We start from the raw sequence: 12,481 nt of genomic DNA, 5'->3' as shown, positions 1-12,481 counted from the left end.
AACAAAAGAACGATATCAATGCTATTAAAAAAAAAAAAAAAAAAAAAAAATGCATATTTTGAACATAATTTGGCTATTACAGTTTGTGGAAGTTCAGTAACTGCTGAAGCTTTCTTGTATTGCAACTTACTGCTGCAACTCCTTATTTCTGACTCGTATAGATACTGAAAGGGCAGATGTTTGAATTGGATAGTGTGTCTTCTGCTATCAATAATATTTAAGACTTTCTTTTAAAGATATATTTGTCCAATATTAATAATGCTTCATTTCTAAATCACCGTCAGCGAATTCTTTACCAGAAAGCACCTAAGCGCAATGTTGAATAGTAGAGTAAGATTGGTAGTTTAAAGTTCAGCTTTAAACTGTAAACAAAAATATTTCTGCAAATGATTATAATGCTTGGCTTTCTCTGTGATACTCTTAATTTTGGCAATACTATACTAAAAACACAAAATAGCTTTGTGTGGACCTGCAATGAAGTTACTGGTACTGAAAAAGATTAGTATTTGATAATCTGTATCGTTATATTGGTATTTGATAACCTGGAGTTGTATGTTTGTGTTTATCTTAAAAGCTGAAGCTTAGATGCCATTTCATTGCATGGTGAAACAGATTAGCTGAAGTCTTTTCAACAGTGGCTCAAGATAATTTATTTTACTGTACACTGAACCAGTATTGGAGAACTCAAGGTCACTTATTGTATGTTAGCTTGAGGGAGGGGTGATATGGATTGAAATTTCAGAAAACGCTTCCAATAAGTTTAGAAAGAGAGTCTCTTCCTGATTTTTGAGGACCCTTGTTACCATTTGCCCAGCAGCTTTGCTCTTAGATCTAACCGTGCAGGCTATTTATACACCTTGTTGCTTTTCCTTAAATGGCATCCCTGAAACCTATCTTCTTTCTGTCCACACCAAGACTTCTGTTCAAGCCCTTATCTCTCTCACTTCTCGACTCCTGCCGTGTTCTTGTGTCTTGCCTTGTCCATTTAAAACTTGCTTTTCTCACATGGACTTAACTGTTGTTTATAAAAATCACCTTTGCTCATTTTTCTGAGCAGATGATTCCTTTTCCTTAAGCTGTCTCTCTCCCTCAGGAGCTTCTCTTCAAATGGGATACAAGCTATTCCTCCTTTTAGCTCTAAAGGCTGCTCATAATTGACCCACAATCCACCTACCTGATTTAATTTCCCAAACTTTGTTCAGTTAGCTGTTCCTGTGCTTCCCTGCTCCGTTCTCCTAACACAAAATCTGTCAGCTATTTCTCAACTGTTTCTGTTCGTTCCTTGCAATATGTGAGCAACTGCAATCGTCTCTTTCCCCAGATCTCTTCTTAGCATCAGCTTCCTGGTTCCACATAGTTACCCGGGCAAACTCTAATGACTTTCTCTTTTTCTTTTCTTCTCTGCCCATCAATTTTAAATGCCTAATAAAAAGGGGGACATATAACGAACTGGAACAGCTTCATTACACAAGTAAGGAACATTTGTACAGCAGTTTGTGCAGTTAGTGCCCCACAATATCACTCAAGTAGGACTAGTTAATGCATGCTGTATTATCTGTGTGTTTATCACTTACCCACAACAGCAAACACACATGACTAACACTACTTTAAAGGCATATATTTTGCACGTTCCTTTTGCATCTTTTTTTTTATTGGCCATTCTAGTGCTTCGTTTTGGTCGATAGCTTCTCCATATTTTTTTTTTAACCTTTTTAAAAAGTACACATATTTACCTTCTTTTTTGGTAAAGAAAAGTGATTATTTTCCCCACACATCAGGGCTTGATTTACTAACCATTTGCTGTCATTTTGAACACTTTTGAAAAGTGATCTATGGAATAAGTGGCAACAGCCTTCCAAAGGCAGGAAGTTGCTGCCTTTTTTTTTCCCCCCCTCCTCTTGCATGTTCTTGTGGTATATTCTTAACAAGTTTACAAATATAGTTTACAAATTCTTTTTCTTGCTGAAAAGAATGTATATACACTTAACTTCTATGTGTTTATATACATTGTGGTATAAATGTTCCAGAGGCAGGAAAAATCGTACCAGACAGATGGCAAATAGCGAGGGCGGGATAAGTGTTTATTTTTCTGGCTGGAGTATCTCAGTGTGAGGTTATATAAACTGATGATCAAGAACATGTTTTGGCCCATAGGCCTAATTCCTGTTTCAGGACTTCTACTAAAACAATTTATTCTTGCATTAAAGTCTATTTTTAAGAGAAGCTTGTCTGAAGCCTTCTTGGGCAAAATGAAGAAAGAAGACCTAGAATGGAGTGGGAGTGGTATAGACAGTGATAGTTTAGAATTTGAAAAGACTTCAAAGGTAATCAGCTCTCTTAGCTTGGTAGCTTAATCTTGAAAGTGCAGAAACAACATTTTGAGCTTTTCCCACTGCTTTTGAGCACAATGTCAAAATGGAGTATTGACAGAATCATACAAAATCAGCAAATGTAGCTCTCTACACTGTAGTTCCTTTATTAATTCAGTAGTTCAGTTAGGACTAAAATAGATAATCTTCTGTTCTTACTTTATTTTCAAGGGTTTAAAATGAAAACATTGTGTCTATGTGCACACATGGAGAAGCTAACAAGTTTTCTTAACTGATGTGTCTACTATGTTTAAATCCTACTGCCGCTTAAGTGGAAGGCTCCGACCCATCAGCCTGGTATAAATAGTTGTAGTGTATTGACATAGCACAGTCTTCAACAATTGCTGTTTACTGGGCTTGTTATTTAGCACTAGCCATACCCCATTGCTACAGCAATCCACATTTATTTACCAGGCTTATAGTTTGTGGGGTTTTTTTAGTTGTTTACCCTATAGCTGGGAGGCTCAAGTAGCTTGTGCAAGCATCTCATTCCTAAAGGCCTTTTTGTATCTTACAATTTCCTTAAACTTTTCTTTCAGCTTGAAATGTTTCAAAGTTGAACATATATGTGGGAGTAAATCCATTTTTGTGGAAAGTTATAGCAAAAGGTTTTGTGAAGCCACCTTGCCGAATAGTCCTGTTTGTAGCAAAGTGCTGTAGCACATAGCGCAGCTGATTCAAGAGCACATGTTGATCACACCAGGTTCTATTCTCTCTACTGCTATTTAAAGCTGCCCTTGTTCTACATACAGATATGCTGCAAGTATTTAAAGGTAAACATATACAATTTCCAGATAGCATAAATTACGTACATTCTTTATTATTTAAGCTTTGCTTTATTTTACTTTAATCTAATTTACCACAGATAACTAATATATTGAGTAGATAGCAGCTTTAACTACATCTGTTTGGGTCACTGCCAATCAGTGTCAAGCTATCTTCCAGGGTCAGGTTGCAGTAATCTTTACTTACATTATAATTAAAACATTAATATGTTGTTCCTATTGCATTTAGCAACCTTATAGTGTTATTAATTTGTTTTTTTAATTTAAGTTTGGTAACTGGTATTATTTAGTAAATTAAAGATCCAGAGGAAGAGCTCTTCATTCAGTACAAATTTTTAAGGATTCTTATCTCATTCTTTCCTGCTGTTGGGGGCAAGTGGAATGCAAGCAGGCCCCAATCAGTGGGGCACTTAAGATATTCTTTAAGTCTTACTGTTTAAAGTGAAGCATGTCTCTTGCTAATTTAGGTTCTTAAACTGTATGCTCTGTGCAGCTGGATTTGCAGAAGCTAGTCACATTCTTGAGCAGTTTTACTGGATTCTGCAGAATTCTGTAAGACAGTTCTGCCCTGAAATTCAAGTGAAGACTAGGATTATTATACTATCCCTGCAGAGTCTGCCTATGCCAAATATGCTAGAGTCTCCACTCGGAATACAGAATCCAAATGTTAGTCCAAATCAAATGTATATATTTGCATCTTTTGATGTTTACTTCACTGACGGTCAGCAGTTATATAATTGGTTCCGTCTTTCTATCTGTTAATTCCAGGGATACAAAGGTATCAGTCTTTCTTTTCTGATCCTGTCTTCATACATGTAAGTGGAATTATCAACTGCTAGACAGTATATTTTTCTTTTAATGGAAGAAGAAATGAGTATGTGGGTTCTTTTTGTCAGTCTTCTTCACTTGCTTTGAAATGTCAACATCCCTGAAACACCATATACTGGCTAAAGAAAAACCTTTCCAGTAATCTTGTGTTTAAAATTGTACTTTGAAGAGAACGTGTTGGATGGTCCCATATCCTTGTGCTGTGTCGAGCAAAATAGCCTGTATGCTAACATACTAAACTGCTTACTTTTTCCTTGTTTTATATAACGAATTAGGAAACTTTATAAAGCAACAAATTTCAGGAGCTGAGCAACAGTTGCTGGTGATTCTTGTCCTCTTTCGTCACTCTGTGTGCTGTTATCTGCTGTTCTATGAAGAGATGTGTGGTGGGAAAGCCAACAAGGTGGCAGTGAACTGCCTTGGAAAAAAGCAAGGAATACTGCTAGTAATGCACTTGTGTAAACATCTTGCCTTAAGTACCCACTGATTTCAATAGATTTACACAGGTGTAGTGGAACTGAGACCAAAGGCATGAATTCACTTACTTTTGAGACTCCTCTCAAGTCTGGTGAGGAGACTTTGCCACCTAACCTGCTTATGGAGGCCTCTGATGTAGGAAAGGTATTGAGGGAGCTAATTCTAGATGTGTAAGCCTCAAAGTTAACCTTGTACTTCCTTCTCCTGTAAATATGACATTGCATTTTGAATCTGCTGTGCATCAGGAGCTAACGTACTGTCAAACTGAATGTGGCTGAACAGACCATTCCATTGTCACTAGAAAGTGTCTGTGCAAAAATAGCAGTAGGTTGTGCTTGTTTTTAGGATGTGAGGAACTAAGAAAAGACGGTGACGTTCAAATCTGACTAAGGTGTCTGGCAGTCTTCACAGTGCTGTGCTATAAATCCCCAGTGGACAGCCTAAGTTTTAAAACAAGCAGTACTGGAATTCAAACTAGACTTTGCTGTGGACAAACTAGATGTCATGCTTTCTGAACTACGGAAGAATGGAGTACCCCTATGAAGAGGAAACAGTGACAACTTTGTGTTGCACATCCATCTAAACAGACTTTGTCCAGATTAGACAGCTGAGTAAACTTGATTGCCAGATCTTCTCTCTCAAATACCAGTACAGAAACTGTTATCTAAACTATTAGGCTTGAAAACAAGAGGGTAGTCAGAAATCAAATTCTTCTGTAAAGGATAGGGGTTTAAACCTTAAAATCGGGGAAGATCCACTGACTTTTAGCTTTGGGGTAAAGAAAAGAAGTTGCAGAAAATTGTAACCCTGTGTAAATGTAGAAACTTATAATATGCAGTTGCGAATAATCAAAGTTTACATTTTCAAAGAAATGAAAAGCTGTATGATAGGGAGAGACCTAACTGAGACAAGTAGTTTACACAGTACATACATCTCCAGTCTGTTTAAGGATCATATGTCTGTGTCAAGCAGAGAATCAGAGCCATAAACCAGAGAAGTGAACATATGCATACGTTTATTTTGTGTTTACTAAGCTGATTTCTCAGCTGTCAGCATATATGATGTGTTAGTTCAGGTTATAAAAGACACATTAGATGCTGCTTTATTTTCTTAAAATTTAGATTTCAGTAGTCTAGTGCCATGTGTGTTTACTCTGCCTCTTCCTTGAGATTTGAATCGCAGAGTTCCTCATGGTGAGGTATTACTATTTCGAGATTTTAGTTTTATGATAAAGCATGCCACAGTGGTTCAGAGACAGCTTTCACAGGTCCCATTCTCTATAACAAAATGATATTTCTAGCCTTTTGATAATTTCTTTACTTAAAAAAAAATAAATGCAACTATCAGAAAACATTCCAATTCAGTTATCAAATTTATGGAAGAGTTGTTTAACAGATTTAAATCTTGAAAGAATAATTTGATTTATTACTGTTCCAGAACATCAAAGCTATATAAAATTTCCTAGTACGCTTGAGTTATTTAATCTACCTGTGTCTATGGAGTACAGGAAATAAATTCCTTATAAATTCCTTTCTTAGGTATATTTGATTTTTATTTGGAGTGACTAAAATGATTACTTATGCACAAGCATTTTGTGCTGTCTAGAGGAGAGCATTCAAGGTGCCTGACTTTACTGTTTTAGAATATAAAAGCAGTAGCCATGTTATTTTGTTTTATACATCATTAAACATGTGGTGGTCAGCAGATAATGTAGCTTTATGAACAAAGTCAGTATCTTGAAGATCTGAAAATAACCAAATTACTATAAACATCCCAGAGAATGCTATTATTTCTTTCCAAAGTATGTGGAAAATCTCATTAAGATTATATGGTTGTTTTAGGCAAGTTGCAATATTTGTCATCTGAAAAAAGACGCAAATCAGTACATCTCAGTTTTCGGGTGGACTTTATTGCTTATATGTGTAAATGTGATTGTACTATTCAATTTTTGTATGCATTCCCTACTTATTTATATTTAAGCATGAAGAATCTATTACTGTCATCTATACACATGCTTTTAATTCAGCTTTTAATCATCTGGAATCCTTTTGTCTTAAGAATAACATCAAACTAATAAATACAGAACACAGCGTGAATGAAGAACATCTTGAGTTTTGCATAATGATAATTAGGTGAGCATCTGGTGTCTTGGAAAATGGGCCTTTTTATACCTGTGTGAGAGTATTATAGCAGAAGGCTTTTATGAGGACCTTGAAGATTATAGCTGTACTTGGAAACAATTACGAAAGCTCTGTTGAGTCAATTTTTACTGAGGAAGTAAGATTTGGCCTTCTATTTGCACAAAACCAGAAGATTATTCTGTGCATGAAAACTACTAAGGTATTTGTTAAGTGTGTAATTTGAAGGCTCGGCAGTTAGCACAGCCAAAGCTCACCTTGAAAAAGGTCTGTGAGTACTAGAATGAAGGTGAAATTGTAAATACTGAGTACTTGGTGCTGTCCTATACTCCATTTTCCCCAGTTGTTCCTTTCCATTAGACCACTGCTCTGGTTGCTGAGTTCCTCATCAAATACTGGTGAGCAGAAGCTGTGTGTTCACAGCAGGGGCCTAATGGAGGTGTGAGCACGTACCGACAGCCAGGCTGGATGATCCTACAGGACTGGAGTATCTTTTTGTGGGTTTGATGGAGGTGGGAAGAGTGTTATGTGGTTTTGTTTGTTCGTTTTAAAGGAATCTGTCACCAGTTTGCATCAGAGCAGTCCCAACAAAGAACTGTGAGACACGTTTAACTCATGATACATGCTGACATACTGGCATGGTACAAGATTTGGTTGAATATTTTTAAGACCCTGACCTGAAATATATTTTTATGCTGAAGTCAGTAACAGCTTTGTTTATATACAGTGAGATGAGATGCCTCCAGTTATAGGCACTTTCTTGAACCCAGGTATTTGTGTTACTGGAGAATGTAAACACATAATTTAACAATAACTGTTAAATCCAGAATGGTCTATGTGGATACCCCACTCTGTTCTTGGCTTGCCTTTTTTGACCAGTAACTATACGATCCAGTCATCAGAAGGTGCCATCAGAAGATTGGGATTGTTTTCTTTTTCTAAATATGACATAAAGTAAAATTCGCTGCCTTCTAGGTGCATCCTGTAAGACTTTGTGTAATACATTAGTAGCTACTTAGTAGGACTGATGATTTTTTAATGAATATTCAGTCAACGCTCCTAGAGTTATGACTATTTATAAATGTAAATAAAGCTGCTTTTGGATGCTTTGGCAACAGTGGTGACAAACCACAGTGCTGCTTGTGACTAGCTAAAAGACTGTGACACATTCTCTTGAAACTGAATTATGTAGTAATTCATGCTTCTGTGCTCTCTGAACTTGATTATTGTAATTCCTTTGTCTAGGCATGAAGCCACACATCTAAGGGGGCTGACTAGCACACAACACAGTGGCTGTCTGTGTGGTAGCCTGGCTGAATACTGGGACCCTGCTGCTTTTGGGGTACCCTGACTTTTCATAAGTGGATTCCTTTGCAAGGTTTTCTCCTATTTGGAGTCTGTCAAGTCTCTCCTTTCTCATCTTGCTTTTCTGCTCATGATGTATTACTGGACTGATGTTCCACTGAAGTGGGAGGGCTGGGGAGAATAGGAAACCATGGCTTTAACGGTGGCACTCAGAACTAAATTCCTTAACTCCCAGTGAGTTCTTTGCCAGTGGGTAAGTACTTTCCTTTTTTAACAGCTTCACATAAGTGCCAAACTCACTTAGGAACCCATGCCATATTTCATTCAGGGTTGGAGAGAAGACAACATACAAACAGTTTTCAGAATTTTAAAACATTATGTGAAGGTGAATAATTCCTAAATGAATGCTAAAAAGTTAATTCGTGTGCAGTTCCATCTCTAAGGCTGGATTTTGCTCTGAGAATTTAGAGGGTTAGTTTTGTGGTGTGTCTTACCACATGAACCTACCAGAGCAAAGACAAGTAAATATTCTAGATTAGTACTCTGTCAATAGATATGAAAGTAGCTTTGTTCTGATTTGTTTTTTTGTAGCTTGCTTAGTTTCAAATAGTCGTTTGCAAAATCTTGTAAAGCTAGGATTAATTTCACAAGCTTTAGCAATACTCCATATTCTTCCATTTTTTAATACCCTTAAGCTAAGTTTAGAGCCATCTATGCATTTTAAGGCACTCCAACCAAGAGTCTTGATGGCAATTACTGTTGTCAGTGTCATGTCTGAAACTCTACTTTATCTTCTTTACAAATATAAATGAACCCAAAATAACTCCCTGGCTTTTCAAGTAAGTAAAATACACTTGAAGCTCACATACTTACTAGTATTCCTTTCCTGAAGGTATTAGACTACATAAGAACCAGGGATAACTGTATGAGCAGTTGCAGCTGCTGGTGGGTGGGTTCCTCTTGCAGCTGTTCATTCCAGGAGTCTCATTGTGCTGCTGTCTCTCTTTTTTCATGTTCTTATATCTAAGAATGTTCTCCTGATACTTGTATGGTATGTACTTTAGCTGTAACTTAATTTTCACCCTAACGTTTTCATAATAGTGTGCGCTCTGCACAGCATGGGTACTGATAAGCACCTGCTAAGGGTATTTTAGGGTGTTAGGGTGGTGGTGGCCAGAAAATTAGAAATAGCAGACAAGGCTGTTTTGTTTTCTTTGGCGAGGCTGTGCTTTATATGCATATATTATTTGCCAAAGGTATTATTTCACTCAGCATTACCAACCTTTCTTTAATCAATTTGTTTTTTGTCGTTACATGCAAATTTTGTGCCTTTTTCTGTAGTAGTGAGAATTTTCTTTGAGTGAAAACACAGATATTCCATGTTCAACTAACATGTTGAAAACATACTGGCTAGATGACAGTTTTAGGCCCGTATTAGAAAACTTGGAATTATGACTTCTTCAGCAAATATAGATGTATTCTAAGTCTTCTTATTTCTAAAGCTTCATGTAATCTGTAGCAGGCTGAATGCAAACTCTACAGAAGAACCCCTGATTCTGTGGTATTCTGGGCTGGAAACTCTGTAGTTCCTTCATTTACACCAATTTTTTTTTTTACGTATATGCAGAATGAATTTTAGTTAAGTAGCATTATTCCCATTTATATGTAATCAATCACATAGCCCAGGGTTAAACATTTCAGTGTCAGTTTGGGGATATGTTGTTGTCATTGAGCTATAAACTCACATATAACAGCAACAGCACAGTAATTATCAGACAATATCCAAAGGCTTTGAGTCTTCAGACCATGGTATAGTTGGGACTTCCCTGAGAGGGTGGTGGAAACGTTCTTAGATTGTGAATAAGTTGTTATATAAGACTACTTGACAGCTGCACTTTGTGTACATAAGAGTTGGATCCTTACCTTAACATCTTCATTAAAGCCATCAGGAAGATTTTTAGAAATATGGCTCATACTTTACTCTCATAGGAGTTTGTAATTTGCATTGCTACTTGTGAATATAGCTGTTTACTTCTCATGAAGTAAGTGTTGCATGTTGCCTACGGACTGAGAGGATCAGGAAAATAATTTCTTTGGATTGCACTTGAACCAGGTGCTAGAGGGCTTTTCTAACTGTGAGATGTGGAAACTTTTGTTTTAATTGCAGATTTGTTATGGAAAACAACTTAGCCAAAAGGAGATGTTCAGTGGAAAAATCTGTAACCAGGCTATACATCCCTATGTTTAACAGTATTACTGCAGTTTCAGCAACTGCATATATGAAAAAGTGATATTAGAAAAGCTTTTAATGTAATATTAGAAGGAAATTAATGCAAATTATGACTTAGAAATAAAAAGGAAACATCATGTTACTCATCTGCTCTTACCAGACCTCAAGCAAATGCTTTACAAACCACAGTTTGGTTTTCTGTTCCAGCTCTTCAGATTCCAATATGTGATTGTTTCTCAACCAACTTGGAAGCTGCTGTACTTTTCCTCTTGGTTTTAAGAGGTCAAAATAAAGAACAAACTATTAAGAATGATCTAAAAAAACCCAGAGACTTTAATATGAATATTGGTGAAGTTGTGATTACGAGGAGGAATCTGCCTAATTCAATCCAGTAAAATCTTTGTCCAAACTTTTAATAATTTTTTCCCTCAGTGAATAGTCTCAAAGACAGATATTTATTGTTATGTGCAAATTTTGAGCTGTCATTCCAAGTCCATAACTAATAAAACCATAACAACCACCGAAATAATAGTTGTTATGTGGATTTGTAGCATTTCAATTGATGAATAAACCATTCCAGTATATTGGCATTTGGCCACTTTGCTATGTAATAGTGTTTTTTATGAAGTATTGCCATAGCAACAGATCTGGATGACATTGGGTAGCTGGTTGCTGCTGACTGTTGGAAATAAAACAGACTTTTAGCAACACATGTGTAATGTCTGAAGGTAAAGCAACCCAAAGTAAATGCTTGTGCTCTACTGAGAATGTAGTATGGGGCACATCAAGCCAAAGTCTGATTTACGAATTTAATCCTTCTGTGAAAGTGTTTCTGTATGGTGAAAACGAAACCATATATGCAAGTAGTTATGTGCAAATCTGAGAATAAAATAAAGGGAAACTGAGAAACTGTATTACAGATGATTTTAAGCAAAAAATATCAGTTATTTCAAAAACTTTAAGAATTCTAGTACTATAGGAAATTCTGGATGTGTTATTTCAATGGAAAAGCTTTTTAGGGGAAAGAGGATACAGTGAAGATTAAAAACTTCACTTGCTCTCCCGAAGAACCAGCAAGTACAAAATAGCATGAGAAGTAGAAAATGAAATGAATTCAAGTGAAGCAGAAACCTGTTTTTTATTAACAGACTTTTATTTAGAACAGTATTTCTTGGTTACTAAAACACTGAGCATTTGTTATATAACACAACCCAGTTAAAAACTTAACAGAGGGTTTAGATCAATATAGCGAAGTAGTATCTTTAGATGGAGAGATCTTCAGAAGTCTATCAAAGAAAAGGCAAAACCCCTGGGGAAATATATTTTTTTTTTCTTGTCTCTGTTCATTGCAGGTGATGTTTGTAAGTCCGCTTTAAAGACAGAAAAATACAGTCCCCTTTATGTATGTTAGCGGGTCATAGGAGAATTTACTCTCATAGTAGTACTCTCATAGTAATACAATGTTGTGCCTTCCAAATGAAGTATTACATTAAAGTATACGTGAAACACACTTTCAGGACTTAAATGGAATTTTCTGATAGTCTAATATTCATTTTCTGTTGTTTGGATTTTTTTATTATTTTAAAGATAAAAATACAGACATTACTGTAAAGGATAATACAGATGATTTCTGCCTACGAGATACATTAAGCGTTGCATCAACAGACTCCTTTGTTTCCACAGCTGAGGTAAGACTCTTAAAGATTGCTTCTTTAAAGATTCATTGATCTATTCGAACAGTGAACAGAAGAATCTTAATTTTTTGCTAGTTATTGTAAGCAAATTGTATTTCTTTTATGGGGGGGAAAAAGAGGCTTTCCTTGCTTAGATGTAACCTACTTCCTAGCAGTTCAAGTTATGAAGTTGGGATCAATTTGGGTGGGTTTTTTTGTTTGTTTTTTTTTTTTTGTGTGTGTGTGCGCTGACAGGGTGTTTCCCCAACTCCTTCTAAAAAGAAGCTGCTTTTGAAAAATATATCAGATTTTCATGAGTGGAGAAGCACAATCAGTTGAGGCTATAGTAGTTCCTTTCACCATTAATTGCATTTTTCTATTCTCTTTTTTTTTTCCTATTCTCTTACCATAATATAAAGACCTATGAAGAAGGCTTTGTCTTTTTTGGAGTTGGGTTTTTTGGAGAGGAAATTATTAGAATTGACAGCTACCTATTTTAGTACATTCCATGCACAGTATAATATACTTCATCTAACTTTACCTAATCTTCTTGGATAAGACCACAAAGGATACATAAAGAAATAATCTTTGGATAACAGAATATTGTCTATTAGCTAAAATCTGCTACAACTCCATTGAAGTGTTTGAAATAATTTTATATACAGCGACACACTTG

The 12,481-nt window shown here is 36.0% G+C and overlaps 1 protein-coding gene across 1 annotated transcript in view; it reads left to right on the top strand.

The window, feature by feature from the left end:
• LOC104160361 (protein FAM73A-like) overlaps nt 1–11,820 on the top strand; it is a gene marked incomplete at its 3' end in the record, with an annotated part of 24,012 nt that extends 12,192 nt beyond the window's left edge. The window contains exon 7 of the mRNA XM_009698460.1: nt 11,720–11,820. Within this exon, the coding sequence (XP_009696762.1) occupies nt 11,720–11,820 (101 nt within the window). The remainder of the gene's footprint in view (nt 1–11,719) is intronic.
• Between the last annotated feature and the right edge of the window lie 661 nt (nt 11,821–12,481).

The sequence above is a fragment of the Cariama cristata genome, unplaced genomic scaffold (genome assembly GCF_000690535.1).
Source record: "Cariama cristata isolate BGI_N322 unplaced genomic scaffold, ASM69053v1 scaffold42574, whole genome shotgun sequence".
NCBI lineage: Eukaryota > Metazoa > Chordata > Aves > Cariamiformes > Cariamidae > Cariama > Cariama cristata.
Note: the sequence above shows the minus strand (reverse complement) of the source record. Positions and strands in the feature narration are given on the sequence as shown.